The sequence below is a fragment of the Acipenser ruthenus genome, chromosome 7 (genome assembly GCF_902713425.1).
Source record: "Acipenser ruthenus chromosome 7, fAciRut3.2 maternal haplotype, whole genome shotgun sequence".
Lineage (NCBI taxonomy): Eukaryota > Metazoa > Chordata > Actinopteri > Acipenseriformes > Acipenseridae > Acipenser > Acipenser ruthenus.
The window spans coordinates 46,240,284-46,264,530 of record NC_081195.1 but is presented as its reverse complement, the minus strand read 5'-3'; the positions used below and the strand labels follow the sequence as shown (position 1 = coordinate 46,264,530).

At 37.3% G+C, this 24,247-nt stretch overlaps 2 protein-coding genes and 1 long non-coding RNA gene across 6 annotated transcripts in view; 2 read left to right on the top strand and 1 right to left on the bottom strand.

Annotated features, from left to right (window-relative positions):
- The window catches only part of LOC117415746 (leucine-rich repeat-containing protein 17-like), a 17,116-nt gene extending 9,345 nt beyond the window's left edge, over positions 1–7,771 (top strand). For all 4 annotated transcript variants that reach the window (XM_034026477.3, XM_034026478.3, XM_059027143.1 and 1 more), the window contains exons 3-4: positions 3,633–3,788; positions 7,127–7,771. In XM_034026477.3, coding sequence (XP_033882368.1) covers positions 3,633–3,788; positions 7,127–7,545 — 575 coding nt within the window. In that variant the 3' untranslated portion in view covers positions 7,546–7,771. The remainder of the gene's footprint in view (positions 1–3,632; positions 3,789–7,126) is intronic.
- LOC131737527 (uncharacterized) overlaps positions 1–20,813 on the bottom strand; it is a 22,341-nt gene extending 1,528 nt beyond the window's left edge. The window contains exons 1-3 of the long non-coding RNA XR_009329169.1: positions 20,714–20,813; positions 16,927–17,026; positions 15,011–15,165 (exon numbers count right to left, since the gene is read on the bottom strand). This is a non-coding gene — a long non-coding RNA (uncharacterized LOC131737527). The remainder of the gene's footprint in view (positions 1–15,010; positions 15,166–16,926; positions 17,027–20,713) is intronic.
- On the top strand, positions 20,028–24,247 carry LOC117415749 (armadillo repeat-containing protein 10-like). Its single transcript, XM_034026480.3, has 6 exons — positions 20,028–20,472; positions 20,757–20,902; positions 21,737–21,871; positions 22,094–22,270; positions 22,885–22,956; positions 23,600–24,247. The coding sequence occupies exons 1-6, from the start codon at positions 20,196–20,198 to the stop codon at positions 23,849–23,851; spliced, it is 1,059 nt and encodes a 352-aa protein (XP_033882371.1). The 5' UTR covers positions 20,028–20,195; the 3' UTR covers positions 23,852–24,247.

The window sequence follows — 24,247 nt, the reverse complement described above, 5'->3', positions numbered from 1 at the left end:
ATTGCAGCCATGGTGCTCAATTACCTGGCTGCAGACATGGGAGGGGCTCCACCATTTCTAGTTCCATCGGGTGATGCCGTGCTTACTCCAGAGCCCACGAAGGAGGAGCTCAAGCATCCAGTGCCAAAGAGTGGGAAGCCTGAGCGTCCAGTGCCCAAGAGGGGGAAGCACGAGCATCCAGTGCCCAAGAGGGGGAAGCACGAGCATCCAGTGCCCAAGAGGGGGGAGCCTGATCTTCCAGATCCCATGAGGGAGGAGCCAGAGAGGGAGCTGAACTGGTGGTGTCTGGACTGTAGGGAGGCTGACCACCCAACATCCCGCTGCCCAGACCAAGCAACCGAGAGGGAACTGCATCAGGTTTCACTGCGAAAGGGAGAAACCCTGCCATCTCCAGAGAGAAAGGGTAACGCCCCGCTGTCTCCACCGACAGAGGAAGACTGCCTGCTGTCCCTGTCTTCACCGTCAGGGGAGACTGCTTGCTGTCCTTGTCTCTACTGACAGGGAAAGAGGTCTTGCTGTTCCCATCGCCACCCAAGAGAGACTGCCCGCTGCTTCTGCCTTCGCCGCCAGAAGGAGAAGCCCCGCTGCTGTCTCCAGCACAAGAGGAAGAATCTCCAGCCCCACAGGAAGAACCGCCCCAGTCTCCAGTGACCGAAGGAGAGCCGCACCAGTCTCCAGTGACCGAGAGCGAGTCGCACCAGTCTCCAGTGACCAAGGGAAAGCCACACCAGTCTCCAGTGACAGAGGGAGAGCCGCACCTGTCTCCAGAGATAGTGGGAGACTACCTGCTGCTCCCACCTCCGCCATTAGGGGAGGACTGCCTGCTGTTTCCACCTCCGCCACCAGAGGAAGACGGGCCGCTGGTCCCACCTACGCCACCAGAGGGGGTGAAACCGTTGCCGTCCCAAAAGCCAGAGCTGCCTCTACCTCCACCACCAGGGGAAGAGGAGCAGGAGCTGCCTCTCCCTTCAACAGAGGAAGGACCAGGACGCGATGCTGGTGTTCCTCAGCAGCCACTGCATAGGCTGCTGAAGGGAGCACAGCGGAAAACAGCCCGGCCATAGCTGCCACGAAGGTGGCCAGCACCGCTGCAGCCACTGCCAGAGTGGCCAACCCGAGCACCACGACTGTTCCTGACTCCATACCAGTTCGCCGCCCGGGGGTCTTTCAGTGCTGCTGTTGCCGCCTCTTCAGCCAGGAGGCATGCTGTTACTACCTCCGCAGCCAGGAGGCCGGTTCTCATCATCTGGGGGTCTTTTGCTGAATTCCCAGGAATATATTGTTGTAGCCAACCATAACCCCATGGGTGATTATGTTCCTGTGGCAGGACGTAAACCAGGACTTTTGGGACTTTAAGGGAGGAGGTGGCTATTAAGACCATTTGTGTTGTGCACGGGGGGGACGGGGGGGACGGGGGGGGGGGGCGAGTGTGACGGGGTGCCCGCCCCTTTATTAATGTATATATTATTTACATGTGAGAATGTGGCTGGAGCCTTTAATTAGGTCATTGTTAATTATTGATTAATTGGGCCACATCCACATACTATAAAAACCTGTAGAATCCTTTGTCTGGGTGGAGTGAGAGAGAAAGAACAGCAAGGAAAACAAATGCTACCTAGTTTTCAACTAAGGTACTCGTTGTGTTATTTTTGTATTTTGTGAAAACTTTTACTTTTGGCCCTTTTGTTTTTGTGTTATTTAATTTTATAAATATCAGCGCAGCAGCGCAGTTTTTCCCGCAATATCTTTTGTTTGTGTACTTCCTGTTCTGACGTCACCCCCACAAGCCAGCCTGCCACAATCATGTATATATATCATTACACAATCATTCATAAAAACTGCTTGTCAACAGTTAACTTCAGATGACATGACTTGATAGCTTTCTTTTTGTAGAGGTACTTACACTGGGCCTCTTTTTGTGCTTGTCAAGATGACAAATCCTGACTGGATGCCAAGCGAAGCATAAATATCCAAGTGATGCTGGAAAGGTCAACATGTATGATTATACTGCTATAGGGTCTACAAAGCCAGACAGAGTAAGAATAAACAAGCCACATTTTGCAAAGAACAATTAGTATAAACAATTATTGCCTTTTAAATGTAATTAAATGCATGTCTGATAACATGTATTCTTTAAATGTAATAATTTAAATAACAATGTTAAAAACACAAAACTCCCCATTCATACGTTTAACATCATAATCGATGAATTGATGCTCTACTTTTCATTGGTACACAATACAATTTGACCAAAAGCCTTAAATTGGAAATGTGCTTCAGGGAATGCATTTCTTTCCTGCTAGTGAAAGTAAAGAATAATATATTATGTAAACATGTACCCAAAGATGTTCTTCATTATAGAAAGCTATGTTCTTCATTATAGTAAGTCTATGGAAATTGCTCTGAGTAGATGACCACATGAGATGAATAACCTGTGGGTATAGAGGTGGGGAGATGATGGCTTTGGCCTCAAGACCTCAGGAAAGGCATATCATCCTGTACCACTATCTCGCCCCATGAATACTTACTTACAATTTGCACACCTTGGGACGTTTGGAAATGTTTTAAGATTTTCTTTTCTGATGGGTTCCAGTGCTTGTGTTTTCTGTAAGCTGAAAACCAAACTCTTTTCTGGCCTCTTTTGTATGTCAAAGCCATATGTGAGGTCATGATGTTCTTGCCAGCAAAAAATACAAAAGATCCTGCCAGAACGTGCAGCTTGAGCAGAATTGATTGAACAAGAATCTGGAATTTAAAGTTAATAAAACCTTGTCCTCAACCCCGCAACAAGTGCCAGCATAGTAACTTGCAATATTAATATATATTGCTATACTAATTATCTGCAGCTGTTCAGATGTTTAAAAATAGATTAATAAATTAGACCCCCTGACATGATACAGTATCCCAGCGTGTGCACAGGGTTGTTTTTCAATAGTAGCCAGTTAAAGAATGCCATCAGGACATCTTTACATTATTCATAAGCTTAGATTGACCCCAGAACATAATGGTTCTTGTGTTATCTCCATTCAACCCTGAAATAGAAGCCGACATTAGAAAAAGCCCCCTCCTATAAATCAAGACTTACAAATGAAAGAATCACTGTTCTCATGAGGCATGTATTCAAATATGCAGATACTTTTGTCCAGAGTGACTAATCTCCTACTTTTTTTTTTTTTTTGGGGGGGGGGGGGGGGGGGGGGGGGGTTATAAAAAATACTGAAGACACAACAACAACATTTTATAAAACCACAACCAGAGAAATACAACAACATTTTATAAAACCAAGGTGGTTCCAATCATTGAACATTGGAAGGTACTTTTTAAGAGCCAAACAACCCCCCCCCCCCCCCCTCCCATTTACAGAGTCAGTGATAAATAGGGATGGTCATCCTATCCCTCCCTGGTTCCCCATAGCAGGATTAATGGGTTCACAAATGTCACTCATTGTTTTACCCTTAGATTCCTCTCTCTGCTGAGTTATTTTAAGTACATTTCCAGACCTGCTGGGTATCAGACATGTTTAATTGGTGTTGTGACACCATGTTAAATATTAAATAACTCACTGGCAAAAATACACATGCATGAATATACTTGTTAAAGATATTGTAACATTCTGTATTCTACTTTCACAGATCTGAAGAAAGTTCCAGCTGACATCCCACCAGACGCTGTTAAAATCGACCTCTCTGGAAACAAAATCAAACACCTAAAGTCCAAGGAATTTGTAGGAGTGAAGGACTTGAAGATATTGAACCTTAGCAGTAATGCCTTAGAATACATTGACACAGGTATGCAAAGTATACTCCACTCCACTAGAGTTTTGAATTATCCACATTAGATGTTGCAGCACCTTTCTATATTACTGTAAAACTGTAAGTTAATTGAAAAATAATCAAAGCAGCAGAAAAGCTTGTATGAAATTATCTTTTTAGTTCCAGCATTTGCAATATCATGAAAAATGCTGGAATTTAATGTTAACGTATATCCTCAACGTGATCTGACGAATGAAAATAAAATGCACATTAACATTTTATGGAATAACATTGTTAGTGAGTCAGAAGCCAATGAAGCAAGTCTAACTGTCACTGAGAAATGAAGCACAACTGCCCACTTAGATAAACACATGCATGCTTAAATAAACAATACTCTCTGTTTCTTGTCTGGCCCTTAGGTAAATATGTAGTTATGGGACTACAAAAAGTATACTTTTATTCTATTTTTGTATGATTTACTTTTACAACTCTTGAAGGACAAATGGACACAGGATAGTATCACATAATTGACCAATTATTAAATCTAAATTTGAGATGCAAAGTAATAAAAAAGGTTGCATGTTGTACACCACTTTGAAGCCTGTTGCTAGATAATTTCATTCCTTAGACCATACCGGTACATGAGATAATTGCTAAAACTATACTGTACATGCACCCCAGAGTCCGAACCGTTTCATCATCATCCCCTTCATACACCCTTTTAAAGGGCCTAAACAGTCAAGCCTTATGTGCTGATTGTGTCTGTCCTTCTAATCAGAATGCAAAAGAACATTTTCTTTGTATCGTAAGGTTTTGTTTTATATATATATATATATATAATTATACAGCACATGATGAACATTGAAAATGTGCAAAAGTCATCCATCTCAAAAGATGTTCACGTTATCACTCAAGGTTGCACAGATGTTGACCATAATGATCTAGGTTTAAGTGATAGCAAGCCGCCTGTTATCTGAAAAATAGTTTCAACAGGTTACATTTAAGAAATTATTTCATTAGCTATTATCCCTTTAACTGTCAAGATGAATATAGTTCCAAACTTCCTCCATTCTTTTAAATGTAGATTTGAATGTTCCAGGTCATTTTATTATTTTCTTATTTGGAGTAACAGGATTCCCCGGATTCAAAGCCAGTAGGCGTCTATGATTTTGTCTAATTTTCCAAATTATTGGTTGCATTGGTAACATTCCAATTCCAGCAGAATGGACCTGGACTCTGTTGAAGAAGCATTTTGATTCAGCTTTAAATGTTCTGATTTCTGATTGTTTTTTTAATATAATTCAATGTTAATTCAATTCAAAATTCTCATCTCACCAACTGTACCTGTGACACATGCAAACAAGCAATTGCCTCCCTCTACATACACTGTGCATTTCCCTAAACAACCTTTCCTGTTTTACAGTGCCTTGCGAAAGTATTCGGCCCCCTTGAACTTTGCGACCTTTTGCCACATTTCAGGCTTCAAACATAAAGATATGAAACTGTAATTTTTTGTGAAGAATCAACAACAAGTGGGACACAATCATGAAGTGGAACGAAATTTATTGGATATTTCAAACTTTTTTAACAAATAAAAAACTGAAAAATTGGGCGTGCAAAATTATTCAGCCCCTTTACTTTCAGTGCAGCAAACTCTCTCCAGAAGTTCAGTGAGGATCTCTGAATGATCCAATGTTGACCTAAATGACTAATGATGATAAATCGAATCCACCTGTGTGTAATCAAGTCTCCGTATAAATGCACCTGCACTGTGATAGTCTCAGAGGTCCGTTTAAAGCGCAGAGAGCATCATGAAGAACAAGGAACACACCAGGCAGGTCCGAGATACTGTTGTGGAGAAGTTTAAAGCCGGATTTGGATACAAAAAGATTTCCCAAGCTTTAAACATCCCAAGGAGCACTGTGCAAGCGATAATATTGAAATGGAAGGAGTATCAGACCACTGCAAATCTACCAAGACCTGGCCGTCCCTCTAAACTTTCAGCTCATACAAGGAGAAGACTGATCAGAGATGCAGCCAAGAGGCCCATGATCACTCTGGATGAACTGCAGAGATCTACAGCTGAGGTGGGAGACTCTGTCCATAGGACAACAATCAGTCGTATACTGCACAAATCTGGCCTTTATGGAAGAGTGGCAAGAAGAAAGCCATTTCTTAAAGATATCCATAAAAAGTGTTGTTTACAGTTTGCCACAAGCCACCTGGGAGACACACCAAACATGTGGAAGAAGGTGCTCTGGTCAGATGAAACCAAAATCGAACTTTTTGGCAACAATGCAAAACGTTATGTTTGGCGTAAAAGCAACACAGCTCATCACCCTGAACACACCATCCCCACTGTCAAACATGGTGGTGGCAGCATCATGGTTTGGGCCTGCTTTTCTTCAGCAGGGACAGGGAAGATGGTTAAAATTGATGGGAAGATGGATGGAGCCAAATACAGGACCATTCTGGAAGAAAACCTGATGGAGTCTGCAAAAGACCTAAGACTGGGACGGAGATTTGTCTTCCAACAAGACAATGATCCAAAACATAAAGCAAAATCTACAATGGAATGGTTCACAAATAAACATATCCAGGTGTTAGAATGGCCAAGTCAAAGTCCAGACCTGAATCCAATCGAGAATCTGTGGAAAGAACTGAAAACTGCTGTTCACAAATGCTCTCCATCCAACCTCACTGAGCTCGAGCTGTTTTGCAAGGAGGAATGGGCAAAAATTTCAGTCTCTCGATGTGCAAAACTGATAGAGACATACCCCAAGCGACTTACAACTGTAATCGCAGCAAAAGGTGGCGCTACAAAGTATTAACTTAAGGGGGCTGAATAATTTTGCACGCCCAATTTTTCAGTTTTTTATTTGTTAAAAAAGTTTGAAATATCCAATAAATTTCGTTCCACTTCATGATTGTGTCCCACTTGTTGTTGATTCTTCACAAAAAATTACAGTTTCATATCTTTATGTTTGAAGCCTGAAATGTGGCAAAAGGTCGCAAAGTTCAAGGGGGCCGAATACTTTTGCAAGGCACTGTATGTGGATTCAGACTTCCTTCTTTTCCATGGGCATCTCTAACTTTTTTCTCCGTCTCTCTTTTCCTTTCTTTTTGTCTTTCTCTCCTCTTACTATCATTTTACCCTTTTATAATGCTGGACCAATAACAGTACACTAACAAACTGTAGAATAGTGCAATCTAATTTCGCAAGATGCACAAAGACAAAGTATGCAGATAACAATACCTGTCATTTATAAAGCTGCAAAGTTGTTACTATTTTTCTAATTATAAAATTGTTAAACAAACATACGATTTAAAACACAAAACACATAATTTAGTAAACTTGTTGCTTTTTCTAACAGTTGCCTTTTCGGGTCTTCTGCAATTGAGAGAACTGGACCTGTCAAACAATGCCTTACATTACATTGAATATGGAGTATTAGAGGATCTCTACTTTGTCCAAAAACTGTGGGTGGGAAATAACCCTTGGCGATGTGATTACAACATTCACTACTTGGATTACTGGCTGAAACATCACCGCAGCGTTCAACACACTGGCCTGATTTGCAAGACACCGGAGGAGTTTAAAGGCTGGTCTGTATACAATTACGTTAAAAGCTACAACGAAGAATGCCCCAAAGAGAAACTGATATCACAGACCGATACAACTCAGGATGGCAATACAGACGAGGAAGAAGTGGAAGAAAGACCGACCAATCAACCACAGCATTTAATTGGACCAAAAGAGAAAGATATGTACACATTTATCAGATTAACATAATTATACATTTTAGACAACATGTAAGATTGATTTCCAGCTTTATTTTTAATTGTGCAACTTTTAGAAATCTTCTGATTCAGTCTATATCAGATAGCAATCTGATTCCTATTTGTTTTCCAATTTGTTTTTTTTACTTTTTTTCACTAAAACTATAGATAAAGGCTGTATTTTGTTGTAATTTGTACTGCACGGTATCCATAAAAAAGAACATTTGATTTTTGTCATACTTCATGTTGTGTTGTTCGTTTTAAAACAATATATCTATATACCCAGATACCCAGATAGAACAGATATTGTCACAGTAAAGTATGGGTAGCGTTTTTAATACTTAATATTTTGATTGTTTCAAGCCAATGGGAGTTTGTTAACAATATTGTGTAAAACCTAGATTCACATTATGCCATCACTGGCTGAGATTAAATATACAGTTATTCACATTCTGTTCACATACTAAGAACAGAATTATTGATTACGTTCAGTTCAAAAGATTCATGGGGATTCAAATATTCTTTAGAAATCTGAAAATTAAATAGACTTTCATAATTCTTGAGATGAGTTCTTGAGAAAGAGTGATAGTGATGCTGCATGTCATGTTGTTACATTGTACCAAATAAAAAACAAACTACCTGTTTTAGATTTCCAGTTTCAAGTGCATTGAATAGGAACCGGGTAATAACACCAGCACGCAACTTAAATGGAAATATACATTTAAATCACTTTGGCCTGGACTGGTGACTAAAAGAGGTAATAACAATGTTCTAATTGATTTCTTACATTAACAGTTGGTGCCAATTAAAAGGCATATCACTTAGTAATGCTTTTATTATCGACAAAGGGCCAACTGGAACAGGGATAAAGTACTTGCATTGCTAGCCTTGGCTCATCTCTCTGCCTAATACACTGTAGCCCATCTAGTGCACCAAGATCCAAATAGTTTGCCTGCCAAGCTTAACTGACAAGGCAACAGCTCTCTCAGATATGATTCAGCTTGGCTACTTTTACACTTCACACAGCCAAATTCTGCTACATGAGAAAAGAAAAACTGGCAGGATATGCAATAACATGTTTTAAATTCCTAATAAAGCTAAATCTGTAGAGAAGACCTCTTCTTTTTTCAGAGGTTTGGTAGAGAAAAGGGACAGCGGTACCATGGAAACATCACGCAGATGAAACACCCCCTGCCAATCCAACAGAGGAGGACTGACACGGATAAAACAGAAAAAATAGCAATAGAAAGAGCGTACTAAAATTATTATGAGAGAAATTATTATGAGAGGAAGTCCGAATGATTACTTTTTTACCTTTTTAACTGCAGCATCAGTCGCCAAACAGCATCAAACTTATACTACTCATTATTTAAAGTGTTTGTAAACATATGTTTGGACGGTGTGATGAAACACATAGTGAAATAATCAAGAAAAGTTTAATTAATTCTATAAACTACTTCAGAACCAGTTAAACCTCAAACCAGGTCTCAAAGCAGTTAATTATGTGTCATTAAACCAATTAAACCTGGTGTAGAATGGAGTTGCCCATCCCTACATTATTGAAATAAAAAACAATAGTATTTAAATAAAGGATAAGTTAAACTTTGTGAACAATGACCAATAAACAGAACTGCACAGATACTGACTTCTGTAATGAGGAAAGTACCACGGTGGTAGACGATAAGTACTGTATCTAGGAGCTAGGCACCCAGACATTAAATATAGTACATTATATGGGTTAATGTCAAGATTTGACTCATCTGTCCAAAGGACATTCTCCCAGAAGGGTTGTGGCTTGTCAATATGTATTTTAGCAAATTCCAGTCTGGCTTTTTTATGTTTTTCTTTCAAAAGTGGAGTCCTTCTGGGTCTTCTTCCATGGAGCCCACTTTCGCTCAAAAAGCGACGGATGGTGCGATCAGAAACTGACGTATCTTCACCTTGGAGTTCAGCTTGTATCTCTTTGGCAGTTATCCTTGGTTCTTTTTCTACCATTCGCACTATCCTTCTGTTCAATCTGGGGTCGATTTTCCTCTTGTGGCCGCGCCCAGGGAGGTTGGCTACAGTTCCATGGACCTTAAACTTCTTAATAATATTTGTAACTGTTGTCACAGGAACATCAAGCTGCCTGGAGATGGTCTTGTAGCCTTTACCTTTACCATGCTTGTCTATTATTTTCTTTCTGATCTCCTCAGACAACTCTCTCCTTTGCTTTCTCTGGTCCATGTTCAGTGTGGTGCACACAATGATACCAAACAGCACAGTGACTACTTTTCTCCATTTAAATAGGCTGAATGACTGATTACAAGATTGGAGACATGTGTGATACTAAGTAAAGAAACTAATTAGTTTGAAATATCACTATAATCCAATTATTTATTATCTTTTCTAAGGGGTACCAACAAATGTGTCCAGGCCATTTTAGAGTATCTTTGTAGAATAAGCAATAATTCATCTCTTTTCACAGCTTCTTTGCTTTATTCTATGACATACCAAAGGCATGCAAGTATACATGATAAAATAGCTTTTAATTTCATCACTTTTCGGGAGGAATGAACCATTATTTCAATGAGCTGTAAGGGTGCCAACAAATTTGAGCACGTCTGTATATGTGCTAAGCCTTCAGATTAAACATTTCCATATGGTGTGAGAGGATCTGAAGTCTGAACAATTGCTTTTCCCCTCAATTGTTGTTTCCTATCTGCATCAAACAACCTTGAGTGTTGAAACACAAAAGGGTCAGTTTAATAAATACCATACCTTAGTTAAATCAACAGTGGGCTTTTTTTTTGGTAAATTTGAGTTTTTACAAAGCTAATCTTAAAACCTTAAAATAATAATCTTATAATCTTAAAATGTTCAGACAAAGTGTTCTACTAGAGCCCAGGGAGGCAGACAGAAAACAAAAGGCTGACAGAAGCTTACCGTACTCCAAAGGGAACTACTCTGGCTTATTACTTTCCAAGATTGAGCGCATCGTGCTAGGTCAGCAATGTCTAGGAAACTGAAGATCTGCAAGTCACTTGACAAAAGTCTGACACAGTTAGGTCTGCTGTTGGAACTCGAGCAATATACACTCCTAATATTGATGAGTGCATTTTTGACAATTCTATATCGTATAACAGCTGCAATATAAAACCAAAGGGTTCTAAATGGTTCTGTAGTAAGTGAAATGCCCCAATCCCATGTTTCATATTTGGGACACTTAAAATATAGAAGCCCCATTATAAGTAACTATTTTGCTGTTCAGTATAGAAGAATGGTTCTAATGAAACCAAGAAAAAGTTTTATCCCATGAGTAAATTACACACATTTCACTTTTTTTTTTTTTTTTTTTTTTTTTTAAAGATTTAAAAAAAGCCTTGCTAAGAATTACAAAACAGTAATAACTGGACAGATTAAACACTTATAGCTGCCAAAAAGGTTTAGGACACAATTGTCAACTTCATCCATTGTAACATTTAATCTGTAAAATAAATATAGCCGAAAATATAATCAGATGAATTATATTTTGGTTATGTTTCTCAAATTCATTCACATATTATTCAATTGAATACCCATCCATTTAGTGCATATTGTACTGTAATATAATGACAACTTTTACCAAACTACTTATCAGTTCAATATGATGACTTAATACATGCGGCTTGCCACACATCTCTGGTAACTTGTGGTATGCCCCTTTAAATCACCTCTTATAGGGTTGCTTTCATCCAGAGCACACATCAGTAACAGTATACATGTATTTATGAAGGAATACCTACTACATGAATTTTCATAACAAAAACACAAGAAGCAATGTTCCACAACTAAAGAACGACCCCTCCTCTTGGAATTAGTAATTTCAGTTAACTACATACAAATGCACAATAATGCACACAATGCTATACCGCAACACATGATGCACACAATGCTATACCGCAACATATGATGCACGCAACTTAGTTTCCTTGTGTATTGCAGCCCTCAGGCATCTACAGTGTGGTTCCTAGTTTGTTTGTTTTATTTAGTGTTTTTGTGAGATACTATTGGGATGGATGAATCTTAGCAAACCATTTGTTTTTTATGATGGATATTCTCAGCCAACTATTTAAAGTGGTTGAAAAATGATGTTTTGTTCAGCTCTCGCAGCAAGTGTACAAGTCCCCTGATAAAGACTATTCAAAGTTGTATTACAGAATACATAAACATGAGTTTGTTTACCTTTACCTTTAGTTTTTTCTTTTTTTTTTTTAAACAAGCTAGTTTCCCAAATCAACATTGCAAATCACTTCTGGAAAAGCAGTACAGTCTTAAAAACTAAAAATAGCATTGGCAATATTAAAATATAAACACAAAGGACCTTGTCCATATATAGTAAAAAGGTTTTGTGCAGGCATATTTTTACAGCATGATGTATTATACATATCAAATATAAATAGCCACAGTGGTTTAGATTCCTTTTGTCAAGCACTTCTAAACTCAAAGATGTATGTATTGTGATTGGATTACAATAACCCATTTGAGTTCTAATGGCAATTGTTCTAACTGTCTTAATAACAAAACACAGTGTAGTGTGAGCATCCATTTTAGACTGTTCCCTCATACTGTAGGCCTCCAATGCAGTCTGGCATGGTGAACAAGAAACATTTTCCTGATTTTAAGTTGCTGTTCTTCTCTTTTTTCAACATATTTATTTTGCAGAGCACTGTCAAAATCCCACTTTAAATAACAAAACCTTGTCACTGGCTCAAACCCTTGCCTTTCTGACATCAGAACAGTGAAAAGTAAACATGATATATATTTTTAAGATTACATTTTTGTAAAATGTAATCTTTGGAAATGGTTCCCCTTCTATAGGAATAAAAATGAATTACATCACCTCATCAAAAACATATGAATCACATTTTTCTTTAACTTTAGGCTACTGATCAGAAGCTAGTGAGTGGCTAAGACATCACTCAGCAGTTATTCTTTTAAGAAACCAATAAAGACTTCTTGTCAAAATGTTTGTCATTTATTAGGTTTCTTTTAGTATTTTAAAAATCCTATTGCATTTCTCATGATAACCCTACCAGAGTACTTTCATGCTTGTATTTAAGCTGTACAACTGTACAAACCTAGCTCTCACTAGGAGTGAGAAGTGTTTTCAAAACCTTTATAATATTTATAAATTATTTTAAATTTGGGAAAAGTTATTCCTCATAAGGAATGCACAACCTCACTGCATTTGAAGCAGATGCAGTTTAACTATTTAAAATACAACATACGGCTAAAACTGGGATCTATTCAACTGATCAAAACAGTGGCACATCTAAATATTACCAATGGGAACAAAACTGGCATATCACTAAAATACACTAAAGGCACTCACACACACTTTTACAAAGGTGGTTTTCACAAAATTCCTTTCTTATACTGATTTAAACAAAAGCAGTATTTATATCCACCAATGTTTAGATCATTTGAATTGGCCCCCAAATTGTCGTTAATGGCCAATGGCCCTGCTGTAAAGTAACCTTTATGGAAAATTGGGGAAGCAACCACTGTTCCCTGTTTAAAGAAATTATTAAAATGAAGTAAAACAAAAATGGTGAGGCGTGGTTCAAAAAAGCTTGAGAATACCTGGTGCAGAATGAAACATTACTAAACCACATAAACCCTAAACTTACAGGTTCCTGCAATTTGTTTCAAACATTTTCCACTAGGGGCAATCAGGGCACTTTAGAAGTATACACTGAACAATTTTGTCCAATTTGCTTTTTCCAGGATGGCCACTGTAGAGCTGTACAGAGAAACAGACCCTGGAATAATTATTATTATTATTTATTTCTTAGCAGACGCCCTTATCCAGGGCGACTTACAATTGTTACAAAATATCACATTATTTTTACATACAATGACATTATTTTTAACATACAATTACCCATTTATACATTTTTTTTTTTTTTTTTTTTTTTACTGGAGCAATCTAGGTAAAGTACCTTGCTCACGGGTACAGCAGCAGTGTCCCCCACCTGGGATTGAACCCACAACCCTCCGGTCAAGAGCCCAGAGCCGTAACCACTACTCCACACTGCTGCCCTGACACTAAGCCTTCCAAACCCCACGGGAGCGCCAGAGAGAATGCAACACACTCCAGTGAAGATTGTCAACTTCACACAGCCAAGACGCAATCCTGAACTCCCCTGACTGTGTGACGCACCCTGCACAGCACATGGTTGTGCTTTTTCCAGGTGAGCCACTCAGGGATGCGCAGGGTGGACTCTTTTTATAATATATGTTGAATAAACTTTTTTTAAAAGAAATATTCAGTTCAAAATTACCAATCAACTAAAAGTACATAAAACAACTATACAGCTGGTATTTTCTTTTTACATACCTGATGGATACAGCTCTTGTAAAAATGACTTCACCCTCACCACTAATGAGGACAGTCCATTTATAGTAGCATTTCATTTATAACTTGAAACTGCACCCATTGGTTCAGGTTCTACATGTGTATGTTATATATATATATATATATATATATATATATATATATATATATATATATATATATATATATATAATTTAATTTGAAGCTTTATTGCTATTTTAATAAAATGAGATATAATGTACAGAAGCTGTAAGGAAACTGAACACAACTGAATCTTTCTTAAATAATATATTAACCCACACAGACAGAATATATATATATTATGTTATTGGAATGTTATATTTGAAAACTGTATAAAAACTGTATAAAAAGTTAAATTCTTCAAAGTCTTCTTGTCTCTTTGTTTTAGCAATAGACTAAACTCATTTTGAAAGCAGGGTGGGATAAGGAGGATATAAAAATGCCACATTAAATATATTCAAAAATCAGTTTCCATTAAAATGAAACAGTTTAATCTCAGTTCAATTGGATAATGGCCCAAGTGTAACAGAAATATACGGGAATACACTTTTAACACTGAGCAAGGCTTCTGTATGAAAGAACATTTCATGTAAGCTGAACCAAGACATGCACAGGGCTTTGGGCCAAACCATTCAAACATACCATCTCCTTGTATTATAGCGAGGCTAGCCTGTGGCAGTCCAGCAAGTTAAAAATAAGATTTAGGATCTTAGCCAATTTAAATTGAACACGAAACAGGATAATAGCAATGTCACTGATGCTACAATTACCTCAAAGTAGTCTTTTTTCTTTTTTGAGTCCTGTAGTAATTTTTGCCATGCTTTGAAAACTTGCTTGCACAGAAGCATATGAATTTTAGTTTGTAGTTGCTAATGAAACATCAACATTTACACCATGTGTGATGTTTACACTATGAGCTTAGATTTCAATCTGCAGTAAAACAAATCTTTGTCCATCTCACACAAAACACTAAAATAAAACACATAATGTGCTCAGCTGCATCACAATGGTTTTTTTCTCAGTCAAACTACTTAATTAGCGATACTCGTCAGCTATCAAAAGTATTTAAAATATGAAATTCATAACATCCTAAACCTACCAGCTTTTTCCTTCTTACGGGATTTCTGCCACTCATTCCACTTCAGCAGTGTAATTTTTAACAACGTTCTGGCAAAATGCTGCTCTGCCACGTTCATCTTTTCAGTCAATTTGATTTCCTGTTCTCGTTTCATTGAAATGAACTTTGCCCAAGCGCTGTTTAAAAAGGAGCAATTATTAATTCATTAGGATTTAGACAGGATGTTTCGCAGTAAATTATTGAAACTTGAGTACTTTTCATGACATGGCTGACTTTAATCTAGTACAATGAAAGGTGCTTTAGTTTTCTTCCTATTGTTGTAGGATTTGCTTGTCATCTCTGCAGAAATCCTATCGTGATGTTATCTTTGAACTGTTCATGGTTTCTGATTGCAGAAAATGTCACATAAAAAATATTTACATTTAAAGACTACAAACAAAAATAACTTAGTTTTTTATTTTGCATTTATATATATATATATATATATATATATATATATATATATATATATATATATATATATATATATATATATATTTCAGTTTCATACAGCAGTTACTTGCTGTCTTGTATGTGTTAAATACAAGTGACTTTTAAGGACATTGCTGGTTGGTTTCACCGACGCAAATGAGCACTAACCTTGGACTATCCAATGTTCCTTTAGGTAAGGTAGTCCAAGATTAGTCTGTGAAACCAGCTGTTAAAGTATGTCTTTCAAATTACAATATGAAAGACTTTTTTTTTTTACCCCTTACCTTTTTGTGAGTGCTTGTTTCTTGCAATTACTCAAATAGTGTTCTTTTCGCATTTGGATATTTTCTGTGTTAATGTGTACACATGTGATTTGCCATCAATACAAAAGGAAACTTGATCCTTAGTACTAAAATGGCACTGGCTCTTATTTTTCTAAAGACTATGGGTCACATACAGTATGTCTGGGTTACATATCTCTTTGACGGGCAACTAGAAAAGAATAGCAGCTGAACTCAGGTCAAAGCACCTTAAGAAAATATAAAAATGTAAAATAAAGATATTTATAACTAATTTCAATAAGAACATCAATATTGTAAACATCATAAAACAGGTATAAAGATGGTAAAACAATGACAATTTAATTTGAGGCTACTAGCAATTAAAAGTATTGAAATGGTGCTTTAAATTGATCAGTCGTGTGACAGGACAATTTGATCACATTTTATTTAAAATACTACTGTACACCACGAAAGACATTGACAAGGACACTAAATTTGTTTTTTAATGTAATTCCTATTTATGTATAATGTAAGAAACATACATTTAAAATCAACTGTTTTTTCAAGAGCATATATATTTATAAAGAGATACCATTTTAAAACAACCAGTAATACTTTTGTATGTGATGATGAGTCATATTAACAAGGCGCTGTTATCTCATTTTTTTCATCTGTCTTTTATTATTAAAATACAGTGTAATATTCATGCAAACAGTTTTATGAAAAACATTATTTTCTATTTCTATTCTGTGTGAAATACTTACTGAAAGCACAGTCTCATTAGACTACTCTGGTAAAAAGAGAATGCCGCCTCATACAAGTGAGACAACACGTGGAAAAAAATAAGAAATTTAAGTAAGCCCTGCCAAGGATATAAACAACACAATACAGGTGCCAGTCAGGACCCTAAAAAATGTAGGTCACTATGACGTAAAGTTTTTGAACAACAATTTAGCCACAATGCTGTCAGTATGGTATAGCTAAGGAATGGTAATGCCCAGTTTAATTACAATAGGACCAGTATCTCTAAAATGGTAATATACATTGTGTCCTCATAGGTATAATAGTGAATTAGTACATTGCATAGTCAGTTTTGTTTCCACAGTTGGGAGATATGTACAGTATATGAGAGGATCCGTTGGTATCATCAATAAAATAAATGACAGTGTAAATGTGGCTTCTTACCATCAGATCTTCCTCAAATCCAAAGAGCTGCTGTAAATGCATTCCTGTCCTCTTTGTCACTGGCAATTGGACTTTATGTGTTTCATCAATAAACGTGTGCCTGATTAAAAAACAAAAACAAAAAACATAAACACCACAGTCTTATCAGGGGGAAAGAATTCTTGTTTAAATAGTTGCCAGAATTTGATGTAACATGAACTGCATGTAGCCCAAACTGGAGTTCAAGCACAGCTAAAGGATGTACAATCTTTCAGGAGTTGAGGTTAGTATTACAAAAAGGTTATTAAGGTTACGTGTTTGTCTTAACATAGAGATACTAGAAGTGAGTGTAACACTATATACATTTTTATGGCTGGTTTCACAGACCACTAATCTTGGACTACCTAACGTTCTCAGGTAAGGTAATCTAAGATTAGTGCTAATCAGGGTCTGTGAAACCATCTGATAAAGTATAACGCTTGACACTGAGTTGAATTTGATCTTTCAAAGAAGTCAGTATTTATATCAGGGTACTCTATAAGTGTGTATTCTGTCTCCACTGATAACCAAGATAAGGACAATCTAAGACCAATGTTTGCATATTGCAAACTTTATTTTCTCACGGTGAGATATGCTGGTAGGTCTTCATACTGCAATAAATAAACCTTATCGTATTTTGCAACCAGAACATATGGAATATACAGTAAATGATTTCCATTACAATCCAGATACAATGCAGAAAGACATGAGTGTGACTTTTAAAATCTCTCAACAAATTTGATAAATGTAGAGATGTTATCTTTGTAACTATTTCTTGCCAGTTATTTATCTTGCAATTCTAAGAGAAATTAAAGATTGCTGATAACAAGTATTATAAAAAAAAAAACCAAAAAAAAACCCCGGCAGGACTAATGTGTTCCTTTCCTGGGCACCTTTGACAACAATTCAGAGGAATCTGGGACAACTGCCAGATGCAGTGAACAGTTTAACAAGTCAATGTAAATAAGTGATTAGCAACATTTCAGACAGCAGTTTTTTTAACAAATTATAATTTGTTCCAATAACGCAATATGCAATAATTTTATTGCATTTTCTCCACATTTTGTATAACTTTAAAAGTTATAATTTCAAATAGATGAAAAATACAGAAAGGTCTTAGGGGAAATAATACACAGAGAAACAGCTGTGTTGTGCAGTGTTTCCTATATACTAATATGCATGATTGCTGCCATCTGGTGTTCAAAGGGTACAATACAATACAATTGTATAAAAGGCAATTATCAGTATTTAACTGCAGAGCTTTAGAGCTTTTTTGGCATTCCAGATGATGACCCGATTTATGTAAACTTTAAACTAATTCACAACAGGTGTTACATATTCCAGGAGATTCTATTGCATTAGAATAAACATCAAAGAGGCAGTTTACAGTTATATGATTTATACATACGAAGCAATTCCAAGATGGCCCTTTTCCAGCATTTCTATTAGTTTCTCTTCCAAGAATTTTAACGGATCAGCAGATCACATATAACATAATCCAGTTTGCAATGACTGTCAATAGAAAACAAATTATTATTTGTTTATTTAGCAGACGCCTTTATCCAAGGCGACTTACAGAGACTAGGGTGTGTGAACTATGCATCAGCGGCAGAGTCACTTACACCCGAAAGACGGAGCACAAGAAGGTTAAGTGACTTGCTCAGGGTCACACAATGAGTCAGTGGGTGAGGTGGGATTTGAACTGGGGTCCTCCTGGTTACAAGACCTTTTCTTTAACCACTGGACCACACAGCCTCCTCAATGCGTTTTAATTTACGTAAATACAATGGGAGTTTGATTTGCACATGTTCCCCCCCCCCGTACTACCATCAAATCAGGTGCTCGTCTGTTTACTGTAACTAAGTAACCAAGTTTTAACTCAGTCCCCTAGCAAAGTTGGCCAAATGAAAACAATTCCAGAGAATAAACGTCAACATTGAAACGTATTTTGTGTTATGTTGTATTGTGTGTTTTTACGAGTAATGTTTATATTTGTTATTTATTATTTTTATTGTTATTTATTTGGAAGATGCCTCAAGGCGACTTACTGGTGTTACAGGGCAGTGCAGGATTACTTCAATCGTAATGTTTAAATACAGTGTAATTTACAGTAAGTGCAAAAAATACTACTAAAATACAATATGAACTAGGGTGCAACAAGTTAGGATTACAACAAGTTATATCTACAATGACGTATTAGTAGTGCAAGAATAAGGCACTAGTTGAGAGTTCAGTAGCGTGGTGCTTAGGTCAGGCAAGTCCAGTGCTAGGAGGGTTAGATCAAGAGACGGTGTGTCGTAAGGAGGCTGTGGAAGGCAATGAGAGACAGAGCAGTGCTGAACAGGGGCGCTGGAACTAGGGTTGCTGGTGGTGCATGACTTTTGCATGTATGTTTTGCATGGCTTCCATCATATACAGGGGTTACAGTTTTGTTCAGTGGCTTTCAGCACCCCCATTATAAAAACTGTTCCAGCGCCTCTGGTCCTGAAGTTCTCTGGTAGCTGGTTCCACCACAGAGGGGCTAGGGAAGAGAAGGAGCGGGCATGGGAGGATGGAGAGTGGAGGGAAGGCGTGAGCAGTCAGCCAGTAGAGGAGCAGAGAGGGCTAGAGAGCGAGAGGTGGTGTAGGGAGACACGAAGGAATGGAGGTAGGTTGGGAGAATACAAGACGAGTAGGAGATTTCGAGAGATCAGATTTAGAGAGGTGGAGTTTGAGGTAGTGAGATTGGGAATGGGCCCAAGTTGAGATAACCGAGAGGGATTCTGAGATGCGGGGGAAGATGTGGAAGTCCAAGGAGGGAAAGGAGAGGAAGATCTGGGATATCTGGGCAACATCAGACTAAAGGTGGTAGGAGAAAGAGTAGATCAGAGTACCTAGCGAGCGGGTGTAAAGTGAGAAGAGGAGGCGCCCCAGGACAGATGCTTGAGGTACACCGGTAGAGCGGGGACAAAGAGAAGAGAGAGAGAGCCACGACAGGAAATCTGGAAGGAACGGTCAGAGAGATAGGAGGGAAACCAGGTAAGAGCGGTGCCTGAGATCAGGAATAAGGTACTGTAGCTTTAAGAAAAACAAATTCTGTGAACATTTTCAGTTGGCCACAAATTTTGTTTACACAGCAGACATCAAAATAACATGCTTTGGCTTAAATTGTGTGACTGGCGAATGTAAATACTGTTTTGGTAGTGTTTCTTCATTTGTTGCAAATGTGCCTTTTTATGAAAACGTAACGATGTTGTTTAAATGAGTAAAACATGTTTATAAACACTAATATGGGCGACGATTACGGTGCTACTTCAAAGCTTTTTAACACGAAAGTGTTATTAGGATTGGTGGCAGGAGCAGGGTTTTCATATGGGCTTTATAAACTGATATTTTCTGGTGGAAACCGTGGGAAGAAACGCGAATTTAGAACAGGAGGAGATGCCGCCTGGAATATTTCCATGCAACCAGGAAGTTTACTGGAGCGAGTATCTGGATTGCCGTTGGTTCATGAAAAAAGCGATTTGACAGCTAATGGATCAACAACAGGTACATCTTACGAGACAAATCATAAACACGCAGAACCTGCTTGTTGTGAAGCGATTTTATAAGACGTGATGTCTTGATATACAGAAACGGCAACATAATGCGAAAGACGTTATTAGTATTTACAGTAGTTAGACGTTTGATAAATATAATAATACTAGCGGCACAGGTAAGTGTCATAATTCACGATTCACATGCACATATAACTCTGTATGCAATAGCAGCCAATCACAAAAACATTTACCCTTGTTTGTTTTTTCTTTCTATCTTTCTTCATTATCTCACAGATGAACTGCTTTCAAAGTCTCCAAACAGCCTGGAACCACAGCAGCTGGATATGCTGCTTTCTTTGCTGCAGACACATCCTGATCCTTCTGCAAGAATACAGGTTTTAGTCACTTTAGGTAACAGTGCTGCCTTCTCAGTGAATCAGGTACAATATTTTAAGTGGCAAGTTTATTTGATAAAAAAATATGACATCTAATGACATCAAAGGCCAACAAAAAACATGTTCATGTTGTGTGAGATTTTCATATTGTGTAAAAGAAAGGGTATGCTGATACGTAATATGTACAGTCAGATCAAGGAAAGGAACGATTCTAATATTTAAAACAAGTCATTATTGACATACCTCTTATATATAAGCACTATCACTGGTCTGGTGTTGGTGAGACAACTCCCTGAAATGAAAAACATTGCTGTTGTTTCTTACTAACTTGGTGGACAGTAGGTGCAATAAGATCATGTGATAATGTTGCTCTTTCTAAGATTTGGTTTTAAAGAAGTGCTGACTAAGGTGTTATTTATTTGCACTTGCAATATTTAAAATGGTTTTCATTTTCTTCAGTTGCTATTTCCCGGTGCCTAAACATTTAATGTGCTGCATCAGACCATATGATTTATAGGAAAAGTACCAAGACGCAGCAGTGTATTGTGTTGTATTTGAAATGTTTGGAAATCCTGAATCAATGTACAAAACAAGAACATCTAAATAAAATGGGTACCACGATAATGTTAATAAAGCTATTAAAGGTAAGAAAATGCATTTCAAAGCATTGCTCAGCACTTAATCGCAATTGAATAGAGCAGAGGGTGTTAATGATCAAACAGATAATCTTACAATTTGTGGGTAGCATTGGCTTAAAAAAATAAAAAAAGAGTAATATGAAAGAGTGTTTTTTTTTACTCTAGTTTAAATCTATTTTTGACTATAACAGTACTACAGGAATTATACTGCAGAACCTCTGACACAATCCTGCTTTTGTAGGACTATATTCGTAAAATGGGTGGCCTTCAGATCATTGGAAACTTGTTGTCTGATCCTGCTTTTGATGTCAGAGTTCAGGCTTTGAATGCCCTGAACAACCTGAGCATGAATGCCACAAACCAGGAACAATTAAAGGTATGTCAGATTTGTATACACCCCAATCAAATTGTATGGTTTTAAATGCTTGTAGTAGTTCCTAAAAATCTTTATAACTGCATTATTGTTTGTTAATTGAACCTACTTTTTTTTCTTTTTTGGAGATAGAGAGATAATTTGGTCAGAAAAAAAGAACAGTAGACTGTACACTTTTTCTAGACTTTCTTTTAGGTTTAATCTTTATAATCATATTTCCCAAAGGTGTATGTAAGGCAAGTTTTGGGGATCATAGAGACGTCACATTTGAACTCTGACCTACAGCTGGCGGGACTGAGAATGCTAACAAACATGTCTGCCACAAATAATTACCAATACATGATGAAGAGTTCCATTACTCTGTTTCTGTCTCTACTGGTTGTTGGCAATGTAACATTACAGGTAAGATCATTTCCCCCCCCCCCCATTTGTTTCCCATCTTAGACACATGTACAGTTATACTGTACTACGGTAGGTCATGAATGTGCAGTGAATTTTCTGTAATAACTCTTGTATAGTATTGTTTATTGGAACATGTAGTTAACAACAGAACTGTTATGTATTTATTTATCTTCAAACTACATTTTAATATTTCCAAAAATGTGAGGTCATTTGGGTGATATTTTTTAGTATTGTGTACACAGCAGATAATTCTACAAAGTTAGTGTCCATGTCAACTGAAAACTATGGACACTACCTGGCAACATGTATGGAATCTGACCTGTTAGTATATTACCTTACACAACGTGGAGCTAGAGTTTCAATAACAAATGTGGTACTGATGGTATTTTTGTAAAAACTTTAATTTAAGAGTTGTCTACAGGCATTTGTGGTTTCGTAGAAATAACTTAATCATATCAAACAAATTCCAAACAAGCTAATAACAAATGTTAACTGTATTTACTGGTAACATACTGTAGATGTGAAAAAATAAAACATTTTAGACCAATTGAATTAACATTTAATATTTAATTTTAAGTGTATCAAGGGACCACATATAATGTATTTTCTTTTAGATACAAGTTCTAAAAATACTTGTGAATTTATCTGCTAATCCAGACATGGTGGAAGACATTCTCCGATCCCAGGTAAGTGGTATTTTTTAACTATATTCTTTGTCTGAATTGTTTTCTCCTGGTTGGATTCTGTTCATACGTAATGTATATGGGATGAATGACATTATTGTTAGCGATTTAAGGATACAAATATTCCAGGGCATTGCAGGATTTATAACGAGCTTCTTGTTACTATGCACTGTGGCTAATCAAGCTTGTTATGCATGGAAATCTTTTTAAAATCCTTGTAAGTGCATGCAGTTTATTTTAACTCAATAGGAATCCTGGCCATGACCCATCTTAGACACTACATACCACCTGATAAGGAGAACATACCATGCACATGATTGAACGACTGATGGATATTGTCACCTGTTTGGGCAGCTTTGTCTAGTGATATTGGGAAGAGTTATGGGTTACACATGATATTGGTGGAATGATGTTTGAGTCACAAAAGGACTTACAGTAGACAGTAGAATATAGCACATTATGTAAAAAAGGTATTGCGGTAGGCCGTATGTAAAACATACTGGGTTTATTGTCGTTTTTTGAATACATGTAATGGTTTAATATTATGTCACTGTACAGATTTGTACTCTATAAGGTGTGCAGTAAATCAGGTACAGTGGACATTCACAGTTTATATACGTGCTGTTTGCTTTGTGTTTTTTTTCAGGCACCAGTCTCCCTGGTTCTGTTGTTCGACAGCTGCACCAACACAGAAGTTCTTCTTCGTGTGCTGACCTTTGTGGGGAATTTAAAAGACTGGACGACTTCCACCCACATAACTGAGATTCTCAAACACAGCAAAGATTCTCTCTACTCTGTGCTGTATGGAGATTCTTCTGAGCTCCATCAGAAAATACCATTGTTACTGTCACACCCTGACGGAGAGGTGAAAAGCCAGGTGGCAAAGATTATGACCTAAGTATTGTGATAGTAATAGTACAATCAGTGCCTTCACACAGTGCCAGACTAGAAATGTGTTTTTTTTCCTTCTCAAAACTGTATCCACTAGAAAGAGTTGTTTCTTCTAAAGGACACTTAACGTGCATATTAATCATGTTCTGCTTGTTTTTTTAAAATCATTAAACATGTATATGTAGTAAATATTGTAGGCAGTTGGCAAGCTAAGGTTTCAGGTTAACAACGTGGCAGAATGAAAATTCATTTTGGTCCCTGGATGGTGTTATCTTGACATTAAGTTTCTTTTTTGTTGCTGAATGTGATTGGGACAGCGCCAAGGTCTCATCATTCCCCTGGACTGCCATTCGTGCCATTGTGTTAGAGATTATCAAACTAAAATAACTCATTTTTAACTGTT